The sequence below is a fragment of the Pinus tabuliformis genome, chromosome 9 (assembly GCF_031772625.1).
Source record: "Pinus tabuliformis cultivar Carrire ecotype Pingquan chromosome 9, CPIR1, whole genome shotgun sequence".
Taxonomy (NCBI): Eukaryota; Viridiplantae; Streptophyta; class Pinopsida; order Pinales; family Pinaceae; genus Pinus; species Pinus tabuliformis.
Genome location: NC_142307.1, coordinates 1,693,389,296 through 1,693,402,584, shown reverse-complemented (window position 1 = coordinate 1,693,402,584; position 13,289 = coordinate 1,693,389,296). Strand labels below are relative to the sequence as shown.

Below are 13,289 nucleotides of genomic sequence, written 5' to 3'. Positions count from 1 at the left end.
TATATATATATATATATATATACATATATATATACATATATATATATATAGATATATATAGATGACCACCGATTATTGCCTCCGATCGGCCGATCCGATCTGATCGACGATTGGGGGTTTGGCCCAAACCTTAAGTCTGCCCTCATGCGATCTCCTATTGCGATTTGGCCTTAAGGCTTAAGACTCATTTTTCAAAGGAAATTCCTCACTTTCTTAAGGATTGAAGTACCGTATGCGCCGTTGGAACAGGAAGATGAGGCCTCTGCTCTGATCTTGAGTTGACTTCCTTCCGATCACTTTGACTTTTTGAGTTTTTCCATGCCATTGTATCGGAAGATCCACCTGGATCAAATAGTAATAGTAGGAGAGACAATTGGATATCAGGTGGAAGTAAGTATTCAGATTCAGAATTACCTCATATTGAAGATGATGAAACAAAATAATTATGAGGTACAAAGTTTTGGTCTTCTGGTGATACACTTCTCTATTCATGCAATATTGATGATAATGAAAGTGTCAGTGAATCAGCTGAATTTTCTCTTATTGGTGAAAGTGAAAGAAATATAGAGGAATAAGTTAAAAGGCTCATAGATAAAATTAGAGATCAACAAGATCTTTGGAAAAAAGGGAGTGTACCTACAAAGAAGAGATTAGAAGGTTAAAAGCTCAGTTAGAGGAAGGAAACAAAGTAAGGAAGCAGTACAAGGAAAAGGAAGATGAATGTCAAAGGCTACATGATGAAGTGACATCATTGAGAAAGGAAGTAAATGAAAAGGATACAATAATCAAGAAACTGAAAGATAGATCTAGTTACTATGAAAGTCTTTAAGTTGAGGTCGTCTCTCTAAAAAAAGATCTTGAAATTTCAAATAAGCAGAATGAAGAACTACCTCAATTAGATGAATAACAAGAAAATGAGATTCTCAAATTAAGACAACAAGTGGAAGAAGGAAGAAAGGATGAATAAATCATGAAGAAGAAATATCTGGAAAACGAAGAGCAATATCAAGTTGAGGTAAATATCTTAAAAGGTAAATTAGAAGAAAAGGATAATTTTTGAGATTTCAAGATAGTACTAAGATTTTGGATAATATTCTTAGTAGTCAAAGGTCTCCTATCATCAAATCTGGTCTTGGTTTTCATTAAACTATTAAAGGTGAATCTAGCTCGCAAGATTAGGCAAGAAACTCTAATGCAAAATCTGAAATTCTCAACAAAGAGATAAGAGGTCAACCCCATCAACAACCAAGAAAAAAAAGACTTCAAAGAAAATCATTTACTCCTAACTATGGAAGTGATAATTGGCTATTCCTATGATGAATAATGTTGAATGTTTTATTTGTCATAATTTTAGACATATTACAGCCATATGCAGAAGTAGAATGGTTCAAACTAATAACTATCACATAGAAAGATCATCAACTTCCAAGTACTTTAAGGGATATTGTTTTTCTTGCAATATGTTTGGTCACAAAGCCATTGACTGCTATAGAGGGAATATGAAACATATAAGATTTTATGCGTGTAACAAGTTTGGGCATATAGCAAAAGAATGCAGGAGAAAATTTCGGCCAACATACCAAAAGGAGAACACATCATCGCACTCCAAGGTATGGAAGAAGAAGGAAGTACAATCAGAAATATGTGACATAGCTCAGTATATAGACAGAATAGACACAGGAGGAACTGAAAGTATGAAATTTTAGTGTTCTAATTCTCATATGTACTTATCATGAAGACAAGTTGCATATATATGTGAGTTAGAAGATGCAAAGTCATGTATATGTTGGTTTGATGAAGAAGTAGTGGGATAGACTCAGGAAAAAGGGGTCTGATATTGTTCAGTCACTTATTCAATTATCTTTTCTATTCTAATTGGTGTTGATTACAGTCTGTTGATGATATGTAGAAGTGCTTTTGGCCCTCATAATTTGTTGATGACTTGATGAATAACTAGTTGATGATGATGCCTTAATGATTCTTACTGATATTTGCAATGATTAGACCTAACGGTGAACAATTGGCACAGGTTCAAGGGGAGAATATGATATGCTTCTAACAATGCATTGTTGGCATTATGCTTATAATTATTTGTTACATAATGATTCTTACCAATGGTGAGGATGCTTATGTTGTTGAAGTGTTTAAATAATGCATCATGCAATGCTGCAGTCATGGGTTGCCTATGATGAAATCTCAGATGATACTTTGCTTGAGCCACATAGTTGTTATTCATATCATATTTATGGATGATTGTGGATGACTCTTTTGATGATGCATATAGTACATATGGTATGTTTCTTACATGGTGATCTTCATAAGGACAAGGAGAAGAAGAAAGCTTGAGTACACAACTTCATTATTTGATAACTGCCATTTCTTTTATGCACCTATCATCATGCCTTAAAAATGCATAAAATTCATATGGGGTAGTTATGGATGAGGATTCCTATAGTTCTTGTCTCTCACATGGTTGATGATTGCTACTGTTGATGGTATCAAGAAAGCTTGAAAAATGGCTATGAGCTCATGGTTTGCTAGATATATATTGCTATCTCTATGATCGATACAGATTAAGTTGGTTACATGGATGATTACTTAAGCTGCATATTAGTAAATATTGTTGGTTGGCCAAGAGAATGGTGTTATTGCAGGTCTCATGAAGAAATGGATATTTTGATACATGGCTTACTTAGTCACATAATGATGATGACATCTTACTTCACAATGATAGATTTGATACTCACATATGTTGATTATCATGATTGATGCTTATCATATATGGTATACTAGAAAAATCTCTAGTGAAGATTCAAGGTTGATATATTGAGGGTTGTTATGAAAAATCATGCAGCTCTTGGCACAATGATGATGGTATAGTCATGTATGATTACTATGGTTTTTTCACATACATATGATATGTTGTGAATGGTTTTGTATTACTGCTAGGAGATATGACATATGCGTAGTTGATACATGGAAGACTATGTTCTACTAAGGAAATAGAGAAAGTTGATATTGATGATATCAAGAGGATGAGTAGATATCTATATGCGGCATATTTTGTCACAAGTCGATGATATTAAAGGTACAATGTCATATCTTACAAACTGGTGTTGGAAATATACAGGTTGTTGGTATGGATGCTGCTGACAGATGCTTATGGTGTAGATCATATATGGTGTATGATAGTTGATGATGAATATCATGGTCTTGTTTAGATCTTTGGTATGTGTTATAAATGTCATGCATATCATTTAATGTAAAGGTCATGTAAAGACCTATGATGTAATAATTGTTATATTCAATCATGTAAATACTTTTGAGATAATGTCAAATATGTAAACCCACTAGGTTAAGTGGATGAATCAAATTTGGTATATCCCCACTAAGATTTGGTGAATTTCTGAGATTTGAAGATAGTACTAAGATTTTGGATAATATTCTTAGTAGTAAAAGGTCTCTTATCATCAAATCTGGTCTTGGTTTTCATGAAATTGTTAAAGGTGAATCTAGCTCACAAGATGTGGCAAGGAACTCTAATGCAAAATCTGAAATTCTCAACAAAGAGATAAGAGGTCAACCCCATCAACAACCAAGAAAAAAAGACTTCAAAGAAAATCATTTACTCCTAACTATGGAAGTGATAATCAGCTATTTCTTATGATGAATAATGTTGAATGTTTTATATGTCATAATTTTGGACATATTACAGCCATATGCAGAAATAGAATGGTTCAAACTAATAACCATCACACAGAAATATCATCAACTTCCAGGTGCTTTAAGGGATATTTTTTTTCTTGCAATATGTTTGGTCACAAAGCCATTGACTGCTATAGAGGGAATATGAAACATATAAGATATTATGCATGTAACAAGTTTGGGCATATAGCAAAAGAATGCAGGAGAAAATTTTGGCCAACATACCAAAAGGAGAAAACATCATCACACTCCAAGGTATGGAAGAAGAAGGAAGTACAATCAGAAATATGTGACATAGCTCAGTATATAGACAGAATAGACACAGGAGGAACTGAAAGTATGAAATTTTAGTGTTCTAATTCTCATATGTACTTATCATGAAGACAAGTCGCATATATACGCTAGTTAGAAGCTGCAAAGTCACGTATATGTTGGTTTGATGAAGAAGCAGTGGGATAGACTTAGGAAAAAGGGGTTTGATATTGTTTAGTCACTTATTCAATTATCTTTTTTGTTTTAATTGATGTTGATTACAGTCTATTGATGATATGTAGAAGTGCTTTTGGCCCTCATAAGTTGTTGATGACTTGATGAATAACTAGTTGATGATGTTTCCTTGATGATTCTTACTGATATTTGCAATGATCAGATCTAACAGTGAACAATTGGCACAGGTTCAGGGGGAGAATATGATATGCTTCTAACAATGCATTGTTGGCATTATGTTTATAATTATTTGTTACATAATGATTCTTATCAATGGTGAGGATGCTTATGTTGTTGAAGTGTTTAAATGATGCATCATGCAATGCTGTAGTCATGGGTTGCCTATGATGAAATCTCAGATGATACTTTGCTTGAGCCACATAGTTGTTATTCATATCAGATTTATGGATGATTGTGGATGACTCTTTTGATGATGCATATAGTACATATGGTATGTTTCTTACATGGTGATCTTCATAAGGACAAGGAGAAGAACAAAGCTTGAGTACACAACTTCATTATTTGATAAGTGCCATTTCTTTTATGCACCTATCATCATGCCTTAAAAATGCATAAAATTCATATGGGGTAGTTATGGATGAGGATTCCTATAGTTCTTGGCTCTCACATGGTTGATGATTGCTACTGTTGATGGTATCAAGAAAGCTTGAAAAATGGCTATGAGATCATGGTTTGATAGATATATATTGATATCTCTATGATGGATACACATTAAGCTGGTTACATGGATGATTACTTAAGTTGCATATCAGTAAATATTGTTGGTTGGCCAAGAGAATGGTGTTATTGCAGGTCTCATGAAGACATGGATATTTTGATACATGGCTTACTTAGTCACATAATGATGATGACATCTTACTTCACAATGATAGATTTGATACTCACATATGTTGATTATCATGATTGATGCTTATCATATATGGTATACTAAAAAAATCTCTAGTGAAGATTCAAGGTTGATATATTGAGGGTTGTTATGAAAAATCATGCAGTTCTGGGCACAATGATGATGGTATAGTCATGTATGATTACTATGGTTTTTTAACATACATATGATATGTTGTGAATGGTTTTGTATTACTACTAGGAGATATGACATATGCTTAGCTGATTTATGGAAGACTATGTTCTACTAAGGAAATAGAGCAAGTTGATCTTGATGAGATCAAGAGGATGAGTAGATATCTATATGCAGCATATTTTGTCACAGGTCAATGATATTAAAGGTACAATGTCATATCTTACAAACTGGTGTTGGAAATATACAGGTCGTTGGTTTGGATGTTGCTGAGAGATGCTTATGGTGTAGATCATATATGGTGTATGATAGTTGATGATGACTATCATGGTCCTGTTTAGATCTTTGGTATGTGTTATAAATTTCATGCATATCATTTAATGTAAAGGTCATGTAAAGACCTATGATGTAATAATTGTTATATTCAATCATGTAAATACTTTTGAGATCATGTCAAATATGTAAACCCACTAGGTTAAGTGGATGAATCAAATTTGGTATATCCCCACTTGGTTGTGTGATTGATGTATGTATGAGTCATTGGTGATAGGAAGGTCATTATAGAGTCATGTTATTACTTTGAAAAATATTTCTGTAGACTCTGCATGTGCTCAAGGGGAGCATGAACAATATAGTGCATCTCAACATGTATAAAGGGGGAGTTTGATCTGAAAATTCAACATGTGCCTAGGGGGAGCATGATCATTGTTCATATTCAACAGTTTAGATACATAAGTCTTCATTTAACATTGGTCAGTCAGCCCTTTTCCCTTGATGTCAAAGGGGGAGAGTAGCTTGGTGTTTGGAGAGTGGTGTTTGGAGAGTAGCTTGATGTCTTGATGTTATTTACAGGTTGTGGTGACCAAACACCAAAGTGGTTGCCATCAAATCCAAATGGGCAGATTGTTGGCATTATGTTGCATGTGTTGTCCTTGATGGCAACTCACTTGTAGCAAAACAAGTATATGAAAACTAGATGAATCTACAAGACATATCAGTGGTGACTGAATGATGGAACATAGATGAATTTATAGGTCAGAGATGATAGAATGATGGAACAGAATAATGGTCAAAAGTTTGATACAGGGAGATTGTTAGTGTGTGTTGTCCTTGATAATAGTTGCTCTTTGATGAATGAACTAATTGATAAAAGTATAAACAGGATGTGACATATTTCATGGCAGTTGTTTTTACAAATGTGATCAAATGTAGGTCAGTTCAAAAGTAATATACAATGGAAAATCACATTATAACAGGTCTATTCAGAGGTAACATAGTAATGTTATAAAAGAACAAGATTATGGAACAAAGGAATACAGATCAGAATCAAGCAATTGAGGAAAAAGAATGTTTCCAGGTATGTTAAGGTGTATACACGGGTTCACTGTATAAAAAGATTGTATATGTATGCACGCACTTTCACAAGAGGAAGTGCATATGGGATGGAAAATTAAGGAAATTAAGGTGAAATAATACCAAGGGTCCATACCATGGTATTAGCCCACAATATTGAGCGGAGTAATGGTTATTTGATCCCGTCCAAGAATACCACAGGTTATAAGTGTTGTTTTGGTCCAATGTATTGAGAAAGGATAAAACTATATCAGGAGGAGAAGATCAAAGGGCTAAGTGTACAAATAATGAATCTCTTATGAAGTGTTAGATCAAAAGAAAATATGCATGTTATTGGTTTCTGATGCTTTTCTTGATCCGAACTAAGTATGCACCTGAGTGTTTGATGATGGATGAGAACTAATGATAGATGATGATCATAATGACTTATCATTATGTGATCTGATGATGGACAGGCTAGATCTGAGTGCTAACAAATTTTTTGTCCTTTAAATGCTATGATCTAGGTATTTCTGAAGTTTGGAATAACTAAGAAGTTATAAGTAAGTATTTGCAGAGCTATACGCTGTTTCGCTTTGGTGAACGTGCGTATACACATTGGTTCAACTCTTCCAAGTGGCATATGCAAAAGAAAAGCTTCATGTTCAGAGATGACTGATATATCTGATAAATGTTGTTTTACTATTGTTTTTCAATGATGTCTTCTTACATCTGAAAGTAGAACTGAATGCATAAGGAGATTGAGTTTGATTGGTTGAATGATTAAGTGATAATGGTGATCTTTGTTGTTGTATGTTTAAATCTTTGTAATATGATAGTAGATCTTCATAATGTCATTGTTTGGTACAGTTTTGGTTAATAGGTTTTATGATTCAGTACTTTTATAGGTATACAAGTAGTGTATAGACACAAGTTGGCTTCATTGAAGTAGCGTATACATTCTGACATATGATTTTTGAGGTTGTAGTTGGTTCCGGTTGTTGATGTAGTGTTCTAGGTTCAGATTTATGTACTGGTTACAATGATCTGTGTATTCCAGTTGATTGGTTGAATTCTGATTAAGTGCCGGTGGATTGAGGTTTTCAGTTATTGGTTGACTCAGAGATTGATGATTGAGTTTCTTGTTGTTGATTCAGAGAGTGATGATTGGGTTTTAGCTATATCAGAGATTGATGATTGGGTTTCAGTTATTGGTTGATGCAGATGTATTTAATGGTTGTATTGCAGTGGTAATTAATTTTTAGCTTCGATGTTAATAACAGGTCCAGTATGAAAATTTACTGAAATGTGGCCTTCATATTGTGTTGATATGTACCAGGAGTATCTAGTCTAAAAATTTATGAAACGTGGTCCCTAGAGGATACTAAGGGTTGGAGCTTTCAATGAGGAAGTTGAAGCTTCCTGCCAGTAGTGGCTAATGGTTACATAAGGGGGTTGGAGCTCACTTCCAGTAGAATTTGGAGAACAAGTGAAAGTTGGAGCCTTCTGTAGGTCGGTGCCTATGTACTGGTAAACATATCGGCTAGTACAAGAGCTAGGGGGTTCTAGCTCCCTTCCAGTAGAAGCTGGAAAACGAGAGAAGATTGTAGCCTTCTATAGGTGGGTTCTTGCGTACTGGTATGAGTCTGCACCAATATAAGATTGTAAATAGATTTTCTTTATATTAAAAAGAAGACAGAGACAACAACATGAGGTGGTACTGATGCACTGATTAAATATCAACATATGATGAATTAACTAAATCATAAGTTCACTAGATATGTGATGGTTGCGTTAAGAAAAGTTGTGTGCACACGTGAGTTCCCTTCACTGAAGTAGCATATACAAATCTGAATATGAAATGGAAAAATTATTGATTTGTAAATATTGATTCACACCGCCCCCCCGGCCTCTCTCCATTTCTCTCTTCCTCCCTCTCTTCACACTCCATATATATATCTACCTCCCTTTGTCTCTCTATATCACCCCCAAAACATACACTCTCTTTCTCCAATCTATATATCCATCGCTCCCTCCTCCTCTCCCTCCCTCTCTCTCTCTTCCCCTTCTCTCCCTCTCCTCTGCTTCTACCTCTCTTCCCTCTTTATCCTCTCTCACTCTCTCTCCACTTTTCCTATCACTCCCCCTCTCTCCACCTTTCTCTGTCTATTTATTTATGCTTACCTCCCTCTCTCCCCCTACAACTCCATCTCTCTTTCCCTCCCTCTCTCCACTCTCTCATGTCCTCCCTCTCTCTCTCTCTCTCCCTCTCTCTCTCTATCTATCTTCACCCTCCAACTCTGTTACTATATCCTTCCCTCTCTCCTCTTTCCTTCTCTCCCCCATTCTCTCCATCTCTCCTTATTTGTCTCTTTATCTCACCCCAAACATACACATTCTCTCTCCATCTCTCCCTTGTCACTCCCTCTCTCTCTCCACTTCTCACTCTCTATGTATTTCTTCTTCCCTCCCTCTCTCCTCCTCTCTCTCAAGTCTGCTCTCTCGTAGTTCTTCTCTCTCCCTTTCTCTCCTACCTCCCTCTCTCTAACCCCATCACTCTCTCTCTTTTCCCTCCAATACTCTCTCTTTCCCCATCACTCTCCTCCTCTCTCTCAAGTCTTGTCTCTCGTTCTTCCTCTCCCCCTCTCTCTCTCTCCAACTATGTTACTATATCCCTCCCTCTCTCCTTCGCCCCCCCTTCGCCCCCTTCTCTCTAACTCTCTTTCTTTGTCTCTTTATCTCACCCCTAAACATACTCTCTCTCTCTCTCTCCATCTCTCCCTTGTCACTCCCTCTCTCTACACTTCCCACTCTCTATGTCTTTCTTCTTCCCTCCCTCTCTCCTCCTCTCTTGCAATTCCTCTCCCGTCCTTCCTCTCTCCCCCTTTCTCTCCTACCTTCGTCTATCTTCCCCCATCTCTCTCTCTCTCTGCCCTCCAATCCTCTCAATATCTCCCTCCCTCTCTCCTTCTCTCCCCTCCTCCATCTTTATGTCTCCCTCTCCCTCTCTTACCCTTCTCTACATCTCTCACTCATCTCTCTCTCTCTCTCTTCATTCCTCCTCTACCCTATCCTTAAGTTTATCTCCATCTCTTCCTTGTCACCCCCCCTTTGTCTCCACCTCTATCACTCTATGTCTTTGTTCTTCCCTCCCCTATATATCTAGAGTTAATATATATTATGATATATTAATATATATTATAATATAACAAATTTAACATTGTATTAATCTAGAGCTATTAAATTTAATAATATTAATATTATACTATATTAATATGAATATTAGATTTAATAATAATAATAATAATATTTTAATATCAATATTAGGGTTAATAATGCTTTTTTGTATGGTATTAATAATAATCTGGCCCATGGTATTTGGCCCATAAGCGTCACCTAAATAAAACCTCTTTTTATATTTACTCCATAAAAATGATTATGGAGTAAATATAAAAAGATGTTTTATTTGGCCTATAGGCTTGGTATATGATTAGATGTTGATTTCTAATCCTATTTGATATATTTTATTTATCTATCATACATATTTATACCTCTATTATATTTATTTATTTGGGCAGTTCCTAAAATACCATGGATGTAAAGGATCTACCATCTCTGTGGGAATATGAACATCGAGGTTGAAAATCACTTCCTCTTAGATTGCCCCGCCTACAACAACATTAGATCTTAGTTTCATAAGGTTTGTTGCAACACTGACGTTCCTAGCCTTTTACGATGTCAAAATTATAGTGAGCTCGGGAGGCTTCTCTCCAAGCTTTTTGAGCATATGAATAAAATCTTAAAGAAAACTAAATAATTCGTTTCTTTAGGTCATAAAAAATGTTTTATTTATTTACCATACCTCTAGTTTATTTATTATTTTATTTATTTACCATACACCTTTTTTGAGTGTTCGAAACCTATTTATATTTTAAATTTATATTGTGTTTATACATACTAATAATTAGATTGATTTTTAAATAGAACCCACATTAGATTAAAAATATTAAATGTTAAACATTACATTTACATGTTTACGTTTTTACGTGAGATCTACCAAAATATTTACATGTTTACATTTTTATGTGAAATTTACTCCATACTAGATTATATAGCGCTTCTGGAGGCAATCACCAATTACAACAATAAATATTATGATAATGTAATATATTTTAAAATTTTGATTATGTAATTATTTAAAATAATTATTTTTTTTTAATTTAAAGTGAATCATTTTAAATTAATATATTATTGTAATTGTAAAAAGTAACCACTAATCTTACAAAATCCAATTATACATATTTATTTATATATATTAAAATCAATAACCGTAACCATCTAAAATTATAATTAAACCAAAATCTAAAATTATAATCAAACCAAAATCTTATCATGGAAAAATTCAAATTTTTTTAACTAAACACTTCTAAATCGAGAAAGGAAACATGGAGATCACCTTTCTCTAGCTTTGATGTTTTAAAGCGTCGGTAGCTGAGTTTGGCCATAGTTTTGTCATATGACCTCCGCCATCTTCGGTGGTACTTGTTTTTATCATTGACGGGGTGAGGGAACGCACGAGTCCGTCGTTTGGTCCGCCTCCTCGCGACGACCGTTGATTTGAAATTGTCTAACTAACCGTCTGGCATGAATGTTTGAACGTGGAAGCCTTCGAAACACGACCTGATTTTCGACCGTTCGGCACCGGTCAAATCTTTGACATTTGACTGTGTTTATTTTATAATTATAACCTTTGAATTTTTCGTACACCACTTGTTCTTTACTCTTCAATTCATTCCAAAACGCGGCATTCACATTTGTATTTATAATGCCAATCCTCTGCCTTGCCTTGCAATCAATCTTTATATGCAAAGGAATTCAGAGTCAGGATCGAATTGTTTGAGAAATTTGCAGTGAAGGTGTTGTGGGTTTTCAAAATGCGGGGCGGGATGAAGGAGCTGGATGTCACAGTCCCGAACTATCTGAGATGCCCAATCTCTCTAGAGCTGATGAAGGATCCTGTAACACTCTGCACAGGAATTACTTATGATCGCGAGAGTATCGAAACCTGGTTGGATGCAGGGAAAAACATATGCCCTATTACAAAACAAGTTCTTGAAAATCAAGAAATGATTCCAAATCACACGGTTCGTCGCGTGATTCAAGATTGGTGCGTGGCCAACAGTGCAAGTGGAATCGAGAGAATACCAACCCCAAAGGTGCCGCCCACTTCGGCTCAGATCGAAGAATTGCTATCAGAGATCGAATCGCGGGAAGCGATCCAGAGGCTGAGAGCCTTGGCGAAGGAAAGCGACAGGAACCGAAGACGCGTCGCCTCTTCCAATGCGCTTCGCGTTCTGGCGTCTGTTTTTGCCGCGCACAGCGTCCAGGCGCTGAACAGATTGCAGCACGCTGTGGACATTTGCGACGAGGCGCTTGGAACGCTTGGCGTGATTTTGCCGGTCACAGATGCAGACGAAAAGGTCCGAGAATTGCTTACTTGTGCCGATTCTTTGCGCTGCATTATACACATTCTTCTTCACGGAAATCCCCAAGGAAAGCAAAATGCCGTCGCGATTCTCCAAGAAATCTCAAGCGATAACCGCTCGCGGGAAAGAATAGCGCGCGGGGAGGGAATAGCAGAAAGTCTTGTGGAACTTCTTAGAGAATCCATATGCCCAGCGGCCACCAAGGCCAGCATTTCTGTCATTTTGAAGATTGCTGCAACTGGGAGAAAATTTCGCGTCAAGCTTGTAGAGGCCGGGGCTGTTGCTCTCCTGGTGGAGATTCTTGCAGATTCAGCCTCCGACAGAGGCCTGTGTGAGAGAGGCCTGGCAGCTTTGAATGCTTTAATCAATTGCACCGATGGCCGCTTGGCTGCTCTTTCCCATGCCCTAACCGTTCCTGTTACTGTCAGGATAATGCTGAGAGTTTCGGACTGGGCAAACGAGTCGGCCGTGTTGATTCTTTGGACTCTTTGCCAGAATTCCTCCGACTGCTCATTCGTGGCGGAGGCTCTCCAGGCTTGCGCCTTGCAGAAGCTGCTGGTCTTAGTTCAGATTGGCTGTAGCGAGAGCGCAAGGGAAAAATCCACAGAATTGCTGAAACTCTTGAACAAGTACAGAAAAGAATGGGAATGCGCAGACACCATGGATTTCAGTCAAATCAGGCGATCTTTCTAATCAAAAGGGGGATAATCGCAGCGCTAATAAACAAATTAAGATCATCTTCTACGAAATCTGGAATTGCAGAAAATGAAATGACTGAGAATATATCATTAGAAATCGATTGAAAAACAAAGAAAGGGGCTGCAATATCAGATGAAATTAATCGATAGCATTGTGCATTCCATATATTTACGTTATTCTTTGAAGTTTTCTTGCGTAGAATAATCTGGAAAGCTGGATAATCGGTACACCATTTCTGAAAGCAAAGTCGAAGATTTAAGGGCTCCACACACTTTTCGAGGTGGCGAGGTCAAAGAATGCGGCCCTCGGAAATTTCGAAATGTTGCTATTGGTTGATGGAAGCTATCATTCAAAATTCATATTAATTTATTCTTCCATGTATTTTCTTTTTTATATTAAAATATTACTAAAATAATTTATTCTTCGCATGGTCTTTTTTATATTAATATATGATATGCCGTATTAATATTTCAGGTATTCATATATGAATTTAATATCTAGTTTAAAGGTAATTTTATATAAAAAAAATTATATTAAAAAAT

The 13,289-nt window shown here is 36.1% G+C and overlaps 1 protein-coding gene across 1 annotated transcript; it reads left to right on the top strand.

The window, feature by feature from the left end:
• The first annotated feature begins 11,428 nt into the window (after positions 1 to 11,428).
• On the top strand, positions 11,429 to 13,084 carry LOC149155389 (U-box domain-containing protein 20-like). Its single transcript, XM_089440618.1, has one exon. It carries the CDS (start codon positions 11,497 to 11,499, stop codon positions 12,739 to 12,741), a length of 1,245 nt encoding a protein of 414 aa, XP_089296744.1. The 5' UTR covers positions 11,429 to 11,496; the 3' UTR covers positions 12,742 to 13,084.
• Positions 13,085 to 13,289: the final 205 nt, after the last annotated feature.